General features: G+C 39.3%; 1 protein-coding gene and 1 long non-coding RNA gene across 6 annotated transcripts in view; one reads left to right on the top strand and one right to left on the bottom strand.

The window, feature by feature from the left end:
• Positions 1 to 8,193, bottom strand: part of LOC128806032 (uncharacterized) — a 39,315-nt gene extending 31,122 nt beyond the window's left edge. For all 3 annotated transcript variants that reach the window (XR_008436692.1, XR_008436693.1, XR_008436691.1), the window contains exons 1-2: positions 8,085 to 8,193; positions 7,019 to 7,263 (exon numbers count right to left, since the gene is read on the bottom strand). This is a non-coding gene — a long non-coding RNA (uncharacterized LOC128806032). The remainder of the gene's footprint in view (positions 1 to 7,018; positions 7,264 to 8,084) is intronic.
• Positions 1 to 14,101, top strand: part of RBPJ (recombination signal binding protein for immunoglobulin kappa J region) — a 140,571-nt gene that overhangs the window by 52,889 nt on the left and 73,581 nt on the right. Inside the window, exon 1 of one of the 3 annotated variants that reach the window (XM_053975211.1) lies at positions 7,792 to 7,809. The exons of 1 other annotated variant lie outside the window; for it this stretch is intronic. Coding sequence is in view for 1 of the 2 variants with exons in the window: in XM_053975210.1 (XP_053831185.1) it covers positions 11,468 to 11,493 (26 nt within the window). In the remaining variant the exon portion in view is untranslated. Of the gene's footprint in view, positions 1 to 7,791; positions 7,810 to 11,405; positions 11,494 to 14,101 lie in introns of those variants that run through there. One more of the 3 variants, XM_053975210.1, reaches the window with a different exon arrangement.

Raw genomic sequence — 14,101 nt, 5'->3', positions numbered from 1 at the left:
CAATGTATTTAGTCTTTATTAGATTAAAATGAGAAATAAGAAAATAATTCAGAAAATCTAGAAATGTCCAGTAGGTGGTTTTATTCTTTTCTAGGGGATGGGGAATGCAAAACTCTATTCACATAATCTGTTGATGAAATACTACACAGTATAGCAGTTCTCAAGGCATTTGTATTCAACACATAGAAATAGGAGCTTTGTACTGCTCATTTATCCCACCTGTCTTGGACTCTCTCAGGACAGACTAAATCATTTTCCAAAAGTTCCTAAAGACAGAGGAGATGAACTCCATCCTCTGGGTCAAAGAACATAAATTTCTGTTGTAAAGTGGCATTCCTCACGAGGGCACAATAAAAACCCCACAAATGAAAACACTAGTTAGCCGCAGGATACAGTCAGAGGAACAAGGCAACTTGAATGCAAAAAGGGACAAGTAATCTCAGGATGAATTAGGTGAGGAAAGTTTTTTTCTTAAAATTGGGAAAATATTAGTGCTATTTGTCAAGAGTATTAGTAAGATACTATCTGGAAAATTTGTTCACTCATGTTTGAGAATTCAAACTTGTGCATGAGTAAAGCAGACACCTGGATGAAAGAAAATTGTTCTGGTAGGGAAGGCATGAAGGAGCTTGTCTTGTTTATCATAGCAAAAAAAGCCTGGGATGTGATGTGATTGCTTTTTGGAAATACATCAGAGGGCTGAGCACCACGAGAGGAGAAAGATATGTGAACTAACAGCATCTACAGGAAATGGAAGATGGGTAGGTAGATGGATAGATGTATAAATAGATAGTCACTTTCAACGTGACTCTTTCCTGTAGCACTTGTATGAGAGGCTCAAAGAGTTGGAAGCTGAAACTAGAAAAATTCAAAACCAGATGAAAATTTTAGCTGTGATGGTAATTGATCAGCTAGCTGTGGATTCTGTCTCAGTGGAAACTTTGAAATTAAAATGGTACATTTTCTCTAACAGATACATTTTTGTTCATTCCTGGTGCTACCCTTGAATCAGAACTGATTCATGTGCATCCTGTGGCTCTTATTTTGCTGTGTGTCAACTAGATAATTCTCAGAGTGCCTAAAATCTTGTTGCTATTACACTAGGTTTTTACTTTAGAGCTCCTTTTAAATTGCAAGAATAATGTAGATCAGATTCATTGGAAATAAAAATGGGGTTCTATGCTTTAGCACTTCTGTGAAACAGAAATACAATTTTTTAATCTGTCTTTAATCTGCCTTCTTGAATGGTTTTATTTCATACATGCTGATAGCTCAGCAGAAGGCTGTTGTTAGCTCACAATAATAGATAGCCTCTAGGTTAACTTCTGGAAGTAACTTTGGAAACTATTTTTCAGGCAATGCTCCAAGAAAAAGAGGCACATGTTGAGGAACTGACATAACTTTTTAACACCACAACCAGCATATTTTTTCATGCAAACCCAGCCAAAACAAGTTGCCAAAATCAATATTGATCTAGTCCTTCATCCAATCAACAAATGCCATTGTTTACAAGATATAACTTTTCTTGGTTAAAGTTCAAAGCAAAATGCCAAGGATTTGCAAAACTATTAAAATGAGAGGATTTTGGTTTCCAGAAACTCTGGCTTGCTTTCAGACTCAGTGGGTATTCTGAGCCATCAGAAACTATCCAAAGAACCTCTGCAGTTTTTATATAGAACCTAATGGTGAAATGACAGCAAAGAGAACATGAGTGTATGCACATGTGCATATGTGTGAGATATATATACACAAAAAGGTATTTTACAAATCTTATACTAAGAACGGTACTTTGAATTTTTCTGCATCACTGAAATTTAGTTTAAGACTAAGGAAAAATAATTATGCAGTATGAGTAAAATAAATCTGGAGGTTCTCCCATTTGTTGGTAAAATGTCTGGTCTTCCAGTCCATCAAAATAAAAATTGTGCTGGGTTCAGAATTCCATGAATGTGGGTTTTATAATTATAAATACATTGAAATATTGCATAGGCATGGGATTTATTTAACCTTTTCCTTAGGATGTTTCTTCAACAGAACTTGTCAAATATTCCTGAATTTTCCATGGTAATATGTCCAGAACTACATAAACCCAGAAGAGGAAATACAAGTTTATTTCTCTTAAGAAAAGATTTTAACAATTCCAGCAAAGGATTATATTCCAGAATCTGGGCTTCATTTTGTGAGACACCCTATAAGATCTTTAGATAATAGACAGGTAGGCCACAGGGCAAAAAGCCAAGTTTTCAACTAAACCTTAGTAACCTCAGCAAATGAGGCCTTCAAGGTTTTTAGTAATAATCTGTGTTCTAATAGCACTGTCAAGGTGTTATTTAAATATTACTGCATAGTACTATCTAGCTTTGGCTGGCCATTAGGTAATGGTGAAGCCTCTTGCTTAGATATTTAATAGTAAAATTTGTTTATTTTCATAGTCTTTAAATTCTTGGGGACAGTGTAGGCTGATTTTTAACACATTTCTATGATATTCTGAGGCTGCTGCTTTGCTTTTTCCTTTAGGATTTTTGGTTTCCTAGCTTGAGAGTGAAGTGGTTGGAGCCAATTATATTTTCCAGTGTTAACTCCTAAAAAACACCACATGTGCTATTTGCTAAGAATTAGAGTTGCTCATTGCACTGGTTGGAGCTAGTGCTGCCATCTCCCCACTTTTACCATTTCAGTAGCCAAGACAGACTCTAAAGCACTCTAGCAGTTCCTCTTTGTGCCTCCACATACCTTATCTTGTGGCACAACCGAGAGCAGTGGCTTAAATCCCCTTTTGTGCCATTTTCTTACTTAAGTTTGTCCTTAAAACTTAAAACTCCTGGTTTTGTAGACAGGCATGGCTCTGGTCGTGACAAAACTGATGCAAATTACATTTGTTTCATTTAGGGTTTTTTTTGAGTAGTCTCCCTAAAAAGAGATCATGGTGGATGCAATCCAGTATCTGGTAATCAGGTTGTAAGATTAAAAACTCAGCTTATTAGAGAGTGTAATTCGGTACAAAAATACATTTTTTCTATGCAGAAAAAAATATGAATTCATACTATTTACCAATGAACACTCTGAGAAAGATAGGTCTAGTTCTTCCAGACATTGTGCCTTCTTGTGGTCATGGTTTTGGGTTTCATCACAATTCCAGCATAGATTCTGTGGTAGGATATACATTTCGGGCAGCTAGTGTCACAATTTCCAAAATACCTCAAACATTTTCTCAGCACATTCTTCATTTCCAGCAGCACCTTGGATACAGCAGCACCACCAAGCTTTCCCCAAGAGGGGAGGGGACAGAGTGGAGCACAAGCTCTCACTCTGGACTGGTCAGAAGGGGCATTTCACAGCAGGAGGGGCTCCTACAGCCAGATGGGCTGGTAGGGGGCAATCAGCCTTCTGCTGTGGCTGCTTGAGCTGCCTTGCACACTGGGTGGTTTGCACTGTGGGGGCCTCATCTGAAAATTCTGGATGCTTGAAGGAGATGAACTGCTGCTGTCATTTTCCAGCCCTCACAGATGCAAGGTGCTATAAGCCACTTGGAGCTGTGGGACCTGGGAAGAAGTGCTGGGCTGGATAGATACCAGAGCATCGCTACACTCACAGGGGAGGAATTTCATGTTTATCTGCTAATAGCCTGCTATGAGTTTGTCCACCTGTTCTTGATTCACTTTTTTTTAAGTGAACCCTACATAAATGTTTCATTGTGAGGATTGTCACTGTGACTGACAAGACTACATTGGGTTCATTTTTTCAGCATTTTAGGTTCAACAATGTCCATACAGCAAAACCAGAAAATCCCACCCTCCTCCATCATTGCTTTTTTTCAAAATCTTCTGGATCTTGCTTAAAAGTAGGTGTTACTGTTCACACTTCTTCTCTCAGATACAGAAGACCATTTTGGAGTGGACACCCATATTTTGTTTTCAGGGAGATGTTTAAAAATATTTGAAATTAATTAATTACCAATAAATATTCATACTATTCCCTGCAGAAAAACTTGTTCCCAGAAGTTGCCATAAATGACATGGAAGTTAGAAATGATAAATGTTTATTTTTGCTGATGATTTCACATTTTCTTCTTGCTGCTGACATTTAGACAAAGTTTTCTGCTGACATTAGAAAAAAAAAATTATTTTCCCTTTCCAGACATTCCTGGCCAAAACATCACTTTTGTGCTTGCTTCAACATTCTTAAGTTCCCAGTTGTCCTAAACAAATTCCTTTTTATTGATCTAATGATTACTAGGTTCAAATTCTCCCTGATTATTCTTTCACTTTATGCCTTATATCTGTAGCTGTAATAGGAAAGCTGAATTGCTTCATTTTAATATTTTCAGTAATCTTCCTTTCTGTCTGCCTAGCTGCACAACAACTTTCACTTGACTTTAGGCAGGTGGCTGCACAAATTCATACGAGTTTTTTTCCAGCCCTTGTGCAAGCCAAATGAGCAATACTTTCTTCATGCACAATTCTCAAAAGTACAGCAACCCCATCCATTTGGAGCCTTTGTTTATGTGTTGTTTTATAGCAATATGGTTACAGTTTCCTCACTGCTCTTACATTATCAGGCATCTCTATTTCCCTCATCACATCTAGCATTATCCATCCTCTTGAGTTCTGGGCTTGGTTTCTCTCTTACCATCATACATGATTTCTTCAGTTCTGTACAAAGTCAATTCAGGCCAAAATCAAGGCTGCAATGGCCACAAATGAATGTATTTTGACATGGCCTTAACTTTCTAGAACAAACATTCAGTACAAGCCTTATGAGTTCCAGATTTGTACAGATTTTTAGACACTGCTAATTCAAAACTTTTGAATTTACTTTTGTAGCATTCATACAATTAAAAGCAGGCTGGACATCAGTGAAAAAAATCTGGGACTGGTTATGACACCATTGTTGTTAAAACAGTTCTGGCTGTTTGTATTTTGAATCAAGAAAATTGAAAGTTATTCTGAACAAAACCAATGCTTGTGAATGCTAAACTTTTAAACTCAATTTCACTGCCTTTGGTTTTTCTACCATGGAAAAAACATTCCTAAAAAAACCACGGCAAAATAGTCTTATTGAGTGTCATTATCTGGCTGCCAATCAATAAGTAAGCAAGAAGGGAACACTCTGCAATAACACGGGGAAAGGAAAACAAAACATGCAGGCCAAATCCTAGCAGATCTGAAAAATTAAACCACTTTCACCTCAAAAGCCAAAACAGTTGGGGAAGGGCAACAAAAATGTTCAGCAGAAAAGCCTACTGCACCTCAGTAAGTTGGAAAGATTTGTTCCATCAATTGCTGCCAAGGAAGAGAAGAAAGGACACAGTTTAGCAGGAAACACACACTTGTGCAAGACTTTAGTACTCTTCTTGTTTATCACTTAAATTGATAAGGACTTGTACACAGTTTTTCCCAATGAATAAATCTCTTATGGTGGTAATACAGACCAAGAAAAATATCTTGGTTTGTGTTCATAACTTTACTCCCCAAATAAGATACCTGCACAGCACAGACACTTGCTAATTGCTGTTTTCTGGAGTTCTGGATTCTAATAGCCTTTATCCTACTAACAATACAGGGATAGACACCCTTGCCAAGAAAACTAAAATAGTAAAGAATAACACAGCTTCCTAATTTTCAGCCCCACTGTCTCACAGTGCCAAATACCATTCTGCCATACCATACTGCTCTTTTCTACCTTAACAATCAGAAGCAATAATATAATAATACTCTACCACATCTTGTTTAAAGCCTTGAAGCTTCAAATAGCTGCAAGGTTAAAGGCCCTGTTCCTGAGCATCTGGCTGGAGGCAAAATAGACAGCTGAAAGCACATGCAGTGTGATGAAGGTGCACTACTATCCCCCTTCCTCTGCTCCAAAATTCATTTTAATGTAAGAACAAGAATTTCTAGCAGAAAACAGTCATCCAAAAACTTCCTTATTTGGCTTTTCTGTTCATGCCAGTCTTAGTACCCATGAGAACGAAGCAATAGAAATGAGAATTTGTTCAACTTCATGGAGGTATAATACTTGACACATTTTGTTTCATTTAAATATATTTCATTTCACACCTTGACTTAGGTGACAGAGAGGACTATATATATAACAGGAAGTTTCCTGGTAAAGCAGGAAGCTATTTTTAATTATTTTCAGAAGCCTGCAAAGAGATATGGTAGCAGTGATGCTGTGCTCTATCTTTCCTACTCATATGATCCAGCACAATGGCTGCAGGGACTTCCTTGTTTGGTAACCATAGCACTGCAGAATCATTGAAACCTATACACTGCTAACTGCAGAAGGTAGACAAACCAGCACTGAAACCAAGGGGATGCTAGATACTTAGGCAAATGTCAGCTTTGGAGCCTTCTAAAACTGGATTGAGGTGTATGTTTAAATAGTGGTGTAATCCTAAAAGCTCCATGGACTGGGAGTCTGGAAACCCTGGCACCCTCAGCCCAGGTCAACCTGAATTAACAGTGCAGCCCCTTCTTTGGTAGGACACCTGGCAGGCAAATTTTGGCTTCAGCTGGGGTTGCAGGCTGACTGCTATAAAGATGGAGGCCAAAATAAAGTTAAAAGTCAGAGCTTTCAAGGCTTCCCTGCTCTTGGCTGGAGCAGGATCCCAAATGCCCCCTGGCCCCAGGGACAGCTTGAGCAGTGGGCTGTTTTGGAACTGTGGGCTCTAGGACCACAGAAACCTCAGAGCCATGCCTCTGCAGCCCACCAAGACCAGGAAAGAGCACTTCAGGTCTGACAGATTTCACAGAATCACATAATGGTTTGAGCTGGAAGGGACCTTAAAGATCATCAAGTTCCAACCCCTCTGCCATCAGCATGGACATCTTCCCCTACACCAGGGTTGCTCCAAGCCCCATCCAACCTGGCCTTGAACACTTCCAGGGATGGGGCATCCACAACTTCTCTGGGCAACCTGGTCCAGTGCTCACTCACCACTCTCCTGGTACCAAATTTCTTCCTGATATCTAATCTAAACCTACCTCTTTCAGTATAAAGGCATTAAACCTTGACCTACCACTACATGCCTTTGTAGGGAGTCCTTCTCCAGATTTCTTGTAAGCCCTCTTCAGTTATTGGAAGGTGCTATGAGGTGTCTCCAGAGCCTTCTCTTCTCCAGGCTGAACAACTCCAGCTCTCTCAGTCTGTCTTCCTAGGAGAGGTGCTCCACACCTCTGGTCATCTTCATGGCCTCCTCTGGGCTTGCTCCAACAGGACCATGTCCTTGTGTTAGGGTACCAGAGCTGGATGCAGTGCTCTAGACTGGGGTTTCACAAGAGCAGAGTAGAAAAATTTCTAGAAAAGTTTTCTAACTTTCTTGTTTAAAAAAACTGACCTCTGAATGAATTCTTCCATCCTGGCCATAGTGATGCATTATGTAAGAGGAAAATATAAATGCTTCAGACTGTATCATAATTTCACAGATTTAGTAAATGTCTCTAAAATTCCAGAAAAGTAATTTGCTGTGATGCCATCAATCCTATGACTTTTGATGCTACAAAATAAGATAAAAACTCTTCCTAGTCATCTTAATTATCTTGCTATGGCCAAGACTGAGATTTTCTTTCTTATCATACATTAACAACTATTTATATATCATGTGTCAGCTGGAAGTGAACTAATAGAAGGACAAAAGTGTAAGAACTTGCCTTAACCAGAAACCTCAATGGGTTGTTTTGCCTTTGACTTTACTACAACTATATTTAATTCTTTTTCCATGTCACTGTTCAAAGGACCCAAGTAAAGCAGTCCATCGTGGGAACTGAACACAAACTGAGAACGCTTGTACTCCTGAAACTAAACTGCAAAGTAAGTTGAAGCACAAAGTGTCTAGTTTTTTAAGATTATACAGTTGTATCTGTACACTGACACAATAAAAATATGTATCAAAACCATTACAAGACATCACACTGAAACACAGTCATCCAATTTAAGACCCAGATTGGCAGAAAAAGAAAGCAGACGTTAAAACTGCATTCTTGTGGATATTGCTTGAAGGCCAAGGCAATAATACCCTTATCTCTGAAAGTAGCCAGTGTAAGTTTCTCTGAAGGTATAATACTCTGCTGCTTCTAATTTCCTACCTCTGTAAATTCTGTCTTCACCGATCTAGTGATCAGCCTGTGAAGAAGGACTGATGATTCTAAAGTCTCTCTCCAGCTGGTTATGTAGCAGTGGAAGCAGATGCAAAGACCTTACAGAAGGTAGCACCCTCTGCTTAGTGACTCATCTCTATTCCTTTGATGCAACAAATGAACAGCTATGCAAGCAACCTTGACTAACAAATAGATCAAATAATCAATAGGCAGGAGGAAAGCTGAAGTTCACATGCAACCATAGTTTGTTTTTTTTTCTCTTTCCACAAGATACTTTCTTTAAAATATGGACTAAGTTCATCATTCACATGCATCATGAACCCCACACTCTTCCGCTTCCCCCATCTGCCTATAAAGCATGAAAGTGGTGGGAAAATACTGTGACTGCTCCTTACTGATTACAGTACATTTTTGCGATAAAGTGGTTTGGGGGACTATCAGGATGAACTCCGGCTGACTGCCTTCAGTCCAGCAATATTCCATATAGTCAGGAACTAACCCTTGAAGCACTTCCTTCTTTCTTAAACTCTGCAGTGAGAAACACTGCCTAGTTATCTGCACATCTTGAGTGCTTCTCTGTATTTCTTTAAAGCAAGACAGAAAGGCATTCAGCAGGAATTTGCCTTTATTATATAGCTTCTACTTCTGTTTCTGCCATTACCACGTATCAGCTCTGTTTTTGTTCCCCAGCCAATTCTTTTCATATTTTCCAGACCATTTAAGTGCCTGTGCCCAGTGCCACAACAAATAAGTCAGTATTACTTCTTAAGCAAGCAATTAGTTTTGATTCATCTCTTTTCAGATCTGTAAGGGAAATGGTAAATTAAAGAAACCCGTGGAAAGAAGTTGTTGCTGCCACTACCATGTGCTGGCTCTGAGCCACAGTCTATCTGACATTTGCAGGAGTCATGAGTGTGAAATCAAGGTGGATGAAGGTTTTTCTGTAAAAACAGTGTTGGTCCACTTTCACTCTTCTCCTGGAAAGAAGTCAGACAGCTCTTTCAAAAGAGCTAAACTCAAAAATGTTCCAAGTCAGACTGCCTTGGGGAACTAACCTCAACGAGGATTAATTCATCCAGCCTTTCACCCTACTCCCAAACCTGTAAAAAGATAGGGGTATGTTTGGGAGTCTGGCACCAATGACTGCTGCTATCTGAAATTGCTCAGACCAGGATTAGGTCTTTTGGATGAAGATTTGGACATGAAAGTCCATTTATTTCAAGCTTGTTTTCTTTTCCACTTCTGTTGGTCTGGAGTACCAAGGTTTTGCACACAGTGCCCTACCATTGCCAGCCTTTAGGAGACAGCATCTTTCTCCCTCTCACAAGGAAAACTCAGCAGAAGATGATAGTTTCCACCAAGTTCTGACTGCACAGCATTTTTGGTTTTCCTTTTCAGCAGTGGTTTTCCTTTGATATCTCAGCTGACAAATATTACTTTGTTTTCCCTTGTATCATTGACAACTTCTTATGCCTTGCATTTTTGTATTGGAATATGTGACCTAACAGCCAGAACCTCTGACATGATCCCATGACATATGATTTCCAAGTGGAGGGCAGAGGGAAGGAGTGTATGCTTTAACTTGTAAGCTACTTCAGCATCTGATAGGTGCTATTTGGTCTTCCCTTCTCTAGGGAAGGGAAAGTAACATCTAGTAAAACTAGGATGCTAACTTTAGTTTTCAGTGTGTCTCATTTAGATGTCAAAAGCAGATAGCTTTTGTTGCTTTTCTACATGTGTACAAAAATAATCCTTCTGTTTTGGTTTTACACCTGGAATCAGATGCTGGATGTGAAGTGATTGTATCACTGCCCTACTTCCTCTGGAGCATTCATTGCCATCTTTGTGCTTCTGGTGACTAAGATGTCTGAAGAAATGTTGATGCCAATAACACTGCATCTTCTCACATGGACTTCATACTAGAGCTCTTTATCTCTGTGACTGCTTGGATTTGAATTTCCTTTTTTTTTCTCTCTGGATGATGCTAATATGAATGGCTAATATTTATGCTGATATTCAAGTTTACATTTCATTTTTGCTCATGTTGTATGTCTTCAGGCAGAGAAAATATTTAGACTGTTATTGTAAAATGAGTTGACATTTTCAAAAACTGCAGTTTTCAGTCCCTAAATGCTTAACCCTATGAAAACAGTTTTGTATTAATAGAATAGGACTCCAAAGGCTTGGGCCTGGACTAGCTGGAATTGTAGTACTTGAGATGCTGACGTAAGTTTGTGACTTCTATTTCACCCTGGGTGAAGAATAGTTGAAAGAAGACAGATTTAAACACACTTAGTCAGACATTAATTAAACTTGCTTTGGTGTCTAGTCCCTCTAGTATTTTCTTTCAGAGAAGCAATGAGCTCTTCTGGTTTAGTGGGCTTAAGGAACCATTCTCTCTGCTACAGGCAATTCCTAGACTCAGGCAGCTGGAGTCCCAGTCCTCCAGTGCTCATATTTTTTAGTCCCATTATGGAGCTTGACCTGAAGATGAGAAATGCGCCCAGGTTCCAAACTTTATCTTCTTTTTGGCATCAATTTTGACTTGCATTACAAGTCTGTGACTTCACTATCATTAAAAGACCTTTATCATACTGAACCATAATCACAACTCCAAGCAGTGTTACATATTTTGAACTGGTATAAAGCACATTCTCTTACCACATCTTCCACCTTCCCTCTGGAAGCATCTCCTGATGTTGCCAGCTTTGGTTGTAAGGAGAGGAGCCATTGCAGGTATTTTCTGGACTGACTGTAGCAGAGTAAAAAGAACAGTGCAGCAACTTTCTAGGAAGAGGTTTTTTTAAAAATGAAAACAAAATCTATTGACTGGAAATGATCTAAATGTGATTATAGCCACTGCCAGGTCTCTTGGCAGTGTAAGCTGACAGCTTTCCTTTCCTGTTTTTTTTCCCTTCTGATAACATATGTAAACAATCAGTAGTACACATCAGAAGGTTTCTCTTAGGCTTACGTAGGACCTGCACACACACAATATGGGATGGTGAAATCTCCATCAGGCATAGGACTCATTCTGTCATAGGGCAAATTTGCATTTGCAGGACATAAAACAGCATGATGGTAATGGAACTATTTGCAATTCGGGGAAACAGATGCTGAGGACAGCATCAGATGACTGGAAGCTTCTGTCCAAGGCACAGCGTGACATGAAAATTGCATGGTCCTGGCTTCTCACACCCATCCTATGGTTCATTCCCATTTGCCCCTCACAGGCTGACAGAGGCAAAGAGATTATTACTGCAAAAGCCAAGGTTTTGGAGGGTTTAATAAGGTCTTCATATTTTTCTCATGTTAGTACATGGGGTCATTTGATGAAGTTGTCAGGGAGCTACTGAACACTGTGGAACTTCATGATGCGCGTCAGCATTGCTCACAGGTATTGTTTCACATTGTACCTGCAGGCACCAGTAAGGGCATCAGTATCTTTTCAGCAGGAGTTATTTTTACATGAAAACTGGGATTGTGATAATGTCAAATGAATCTCAGAGTGGGGCGGGGGGGGGGGGGGTGTCAAAAATATTTTAAAAAATTATTTGTATACTTCCAGGTAAGCCTTTCCCACTTTCTCCTATTAAGTCTTCCATCAGTTTTACATACATTTTTAACTTGGTTGAAGAAGCCCTTTAAATGTCTTTGTGCTCATCAAACAACCTATTTGGAGCAGGGACAGAACATAACATAAAAAGACAGAAGAGATCAGAAATTACTGGTGAAAACCAAAATAAAAAAAAAATTGTTAAAAATATGGGCAAAAGTGCACCCCAAATCTCCTGAAATGAAATTTCAGGAACAGGGGGACAATGAAACTTGAGCTGGGTAACTAAACTTTCTACTTTGTAAACTCAGATCAGGGACGCTCCAGGGTAGCTCTGAAACTTACCAGGTTTGATCACTGAAATACTTCACAGGTACTGGAGAGTGTGACCAAAAAATATGCTGTGTTGCCCTTTTTCGTTTTCTTCACCAATGTAAACAACACAGAATTATGTCTGTCAAAGTATCCTTAGAGACACTGTACTTGTGAATACCCTTGATTTTGAAGGAAATGTGAATGATGATGTTAAATGAACCCCTGGCTCAAAGAGTTGATCCTTTGTTATCCTGAGCTTTATTTAAGCAGAAATGAACAACACCATTTAGGCACAGTAGAAAGCTTATTAATATTCCAGATAATTCTCACTGAACTATTAAGCAGGAAGATATGTTTCATTATTAAATGTAATTTGCCAGAATATTTGAAACTGTGATGTTGGACAGAGAGCAAGGCAAGTACATGGCAAAATGATATGCCAAAGTGATAATTCACAGAGAAAATGTGCTGTCCCTGTACCAAGAAAGTAGTTATAAGTCATCCATTGCTTCCTCCTCACAGCACCTCTGTATTGCAGACTGGAAAGGAGAGTTATAAAAAAGAGGCTTGAGCATCCAAAAGGACATGTAACATGTGCTCTCCTCACTACAGAGAGCTTTGAAAATACTTCACCCATAACAGCTGCAGAGCACACTGACTTTGTGGTTGGCTGTAAGCAGCAGGAGATGGGATATCCACAATGCTGTGCTGCCCCATATTCAAATCTACTTTTCTTGGTCACTGTATCTTGTCACAAACCAGAAAGCCAAGCTACTCACAAGTGCACCTTCACTCCTATTTTAAAACCTGTCAGGCAGTCAGATTTCTGCTGCTTGTACTTGATGGCCTGCTCTGCTCCAGAAGGTAAGAATAAGTCACTAAAAGCTGGGCTGTTTTTATTTCATTTCTTGAGACTGACTCATACTCTCCAATTCCTTATCCTTAGGGAAGATACAAGGAAATGATGTAATTCTTTTTTTGGCTTATTTTCATGCTTTTGACTTTTTTCTTTTGGTATAATTTGTACTGGGCCTGTTTTTTAATTAATCTCTATGGATTGTGCCAAAGTAAAAGCCTGAGCTGTCTGTCTCTGTATTCTCACTTTTAATAGGGATGTAATGGTTAATGATTGAGGGTAAGAAGTATTGAGCTACATGATACACCAAGTGACCCATTCATAATTACTAGGGATTTCTGCAAGCTTTCTTTTGGGGATCAAATTTTAAAATGATAACCAAACTTAAAAAAAAAAACAAAAACCTCTCTTTGAGAGATGCAGTTGTGATAATTCCTACAGCTCTTGCTGTAAACCTGGGGTGGAAGAGGAGATACTTTAAATTTTTGTGCTTCATTAAAAGAAGAAAATCAGAAATACCTTGCAGATTAAACTCCTGGTGTTTCATCACCAAACTGAACTGAGACCCTATCTCTAAACAGTTTTGTGGAGAGCCTCCAGTTCAGATTAAAAACTAGATCTGAAGCTATCTGTAGACCATCAGGAAAGTTTTGGTTTTGCAAAACTGAAGTGGAAAACTTTACAAAGTATCTCCTTATGAGAAGACAAGTACACTTGTGTTGTTCTAGGACCAGGACTACAAAGGGAGACAACGTGCCCAGAGGCAGAGGATGTCCAGAAGGTGAATATAGGTTTGCGTTCTCCCAGACTCAGAAAGGAGCTGAGCATGGCTATGTCTGAAAGTTTCCTAAACGAGAATGATATTTCAAGGCATGAGTGAAAAAGACATTCTAGAACCTGGTTTTAATTAGGGAGTGACATACCAGGAGTTTGGAGTCACAGCTGACTGACAGCTCCCCGGGAAGCAGCATCTTCCAACTCTCTGAGCAAACTTAGCCTCTCATCTGGGGATAGGGAAAGTACAGTTTGGGACACTATCCTCAAAATATAATTGGCAAGAATATGGCTCAAACTGCATATTGCACAAAAGTGGATGGCAGCCTTTTCCTGCTCATGAGCTCTCACCAAACAAAGCCCTTTGGAGAGCCCCAGCATTGTTGCATCAGAGCTGGTCTGTCTGTCAGGTCTTTACAGCAGTAACCTACAAACTGACAGACATACCTCTGCATATGTGCAAATGCACAATCACAGGTGGCAAAAGAGCCCCCAGGTCAGAAT

Source organism: Vidua macroura, chromosome 4 (genome assembly GCF_024509145.1).
Source record: "Vidua macroura isolate BioBank_ID:100142 chromosome 4, ASM2450914v1, whole genome shotgun sequence".
Lineage (NCBI taxonomy): Eukaryota > Metazoa > Chordata > Aves > Passeriformes > Viduidae > Vidua > Vidua macroura.
This window is presented reverse-complemented; position numbering and strand designations above follow the sequence as displayed.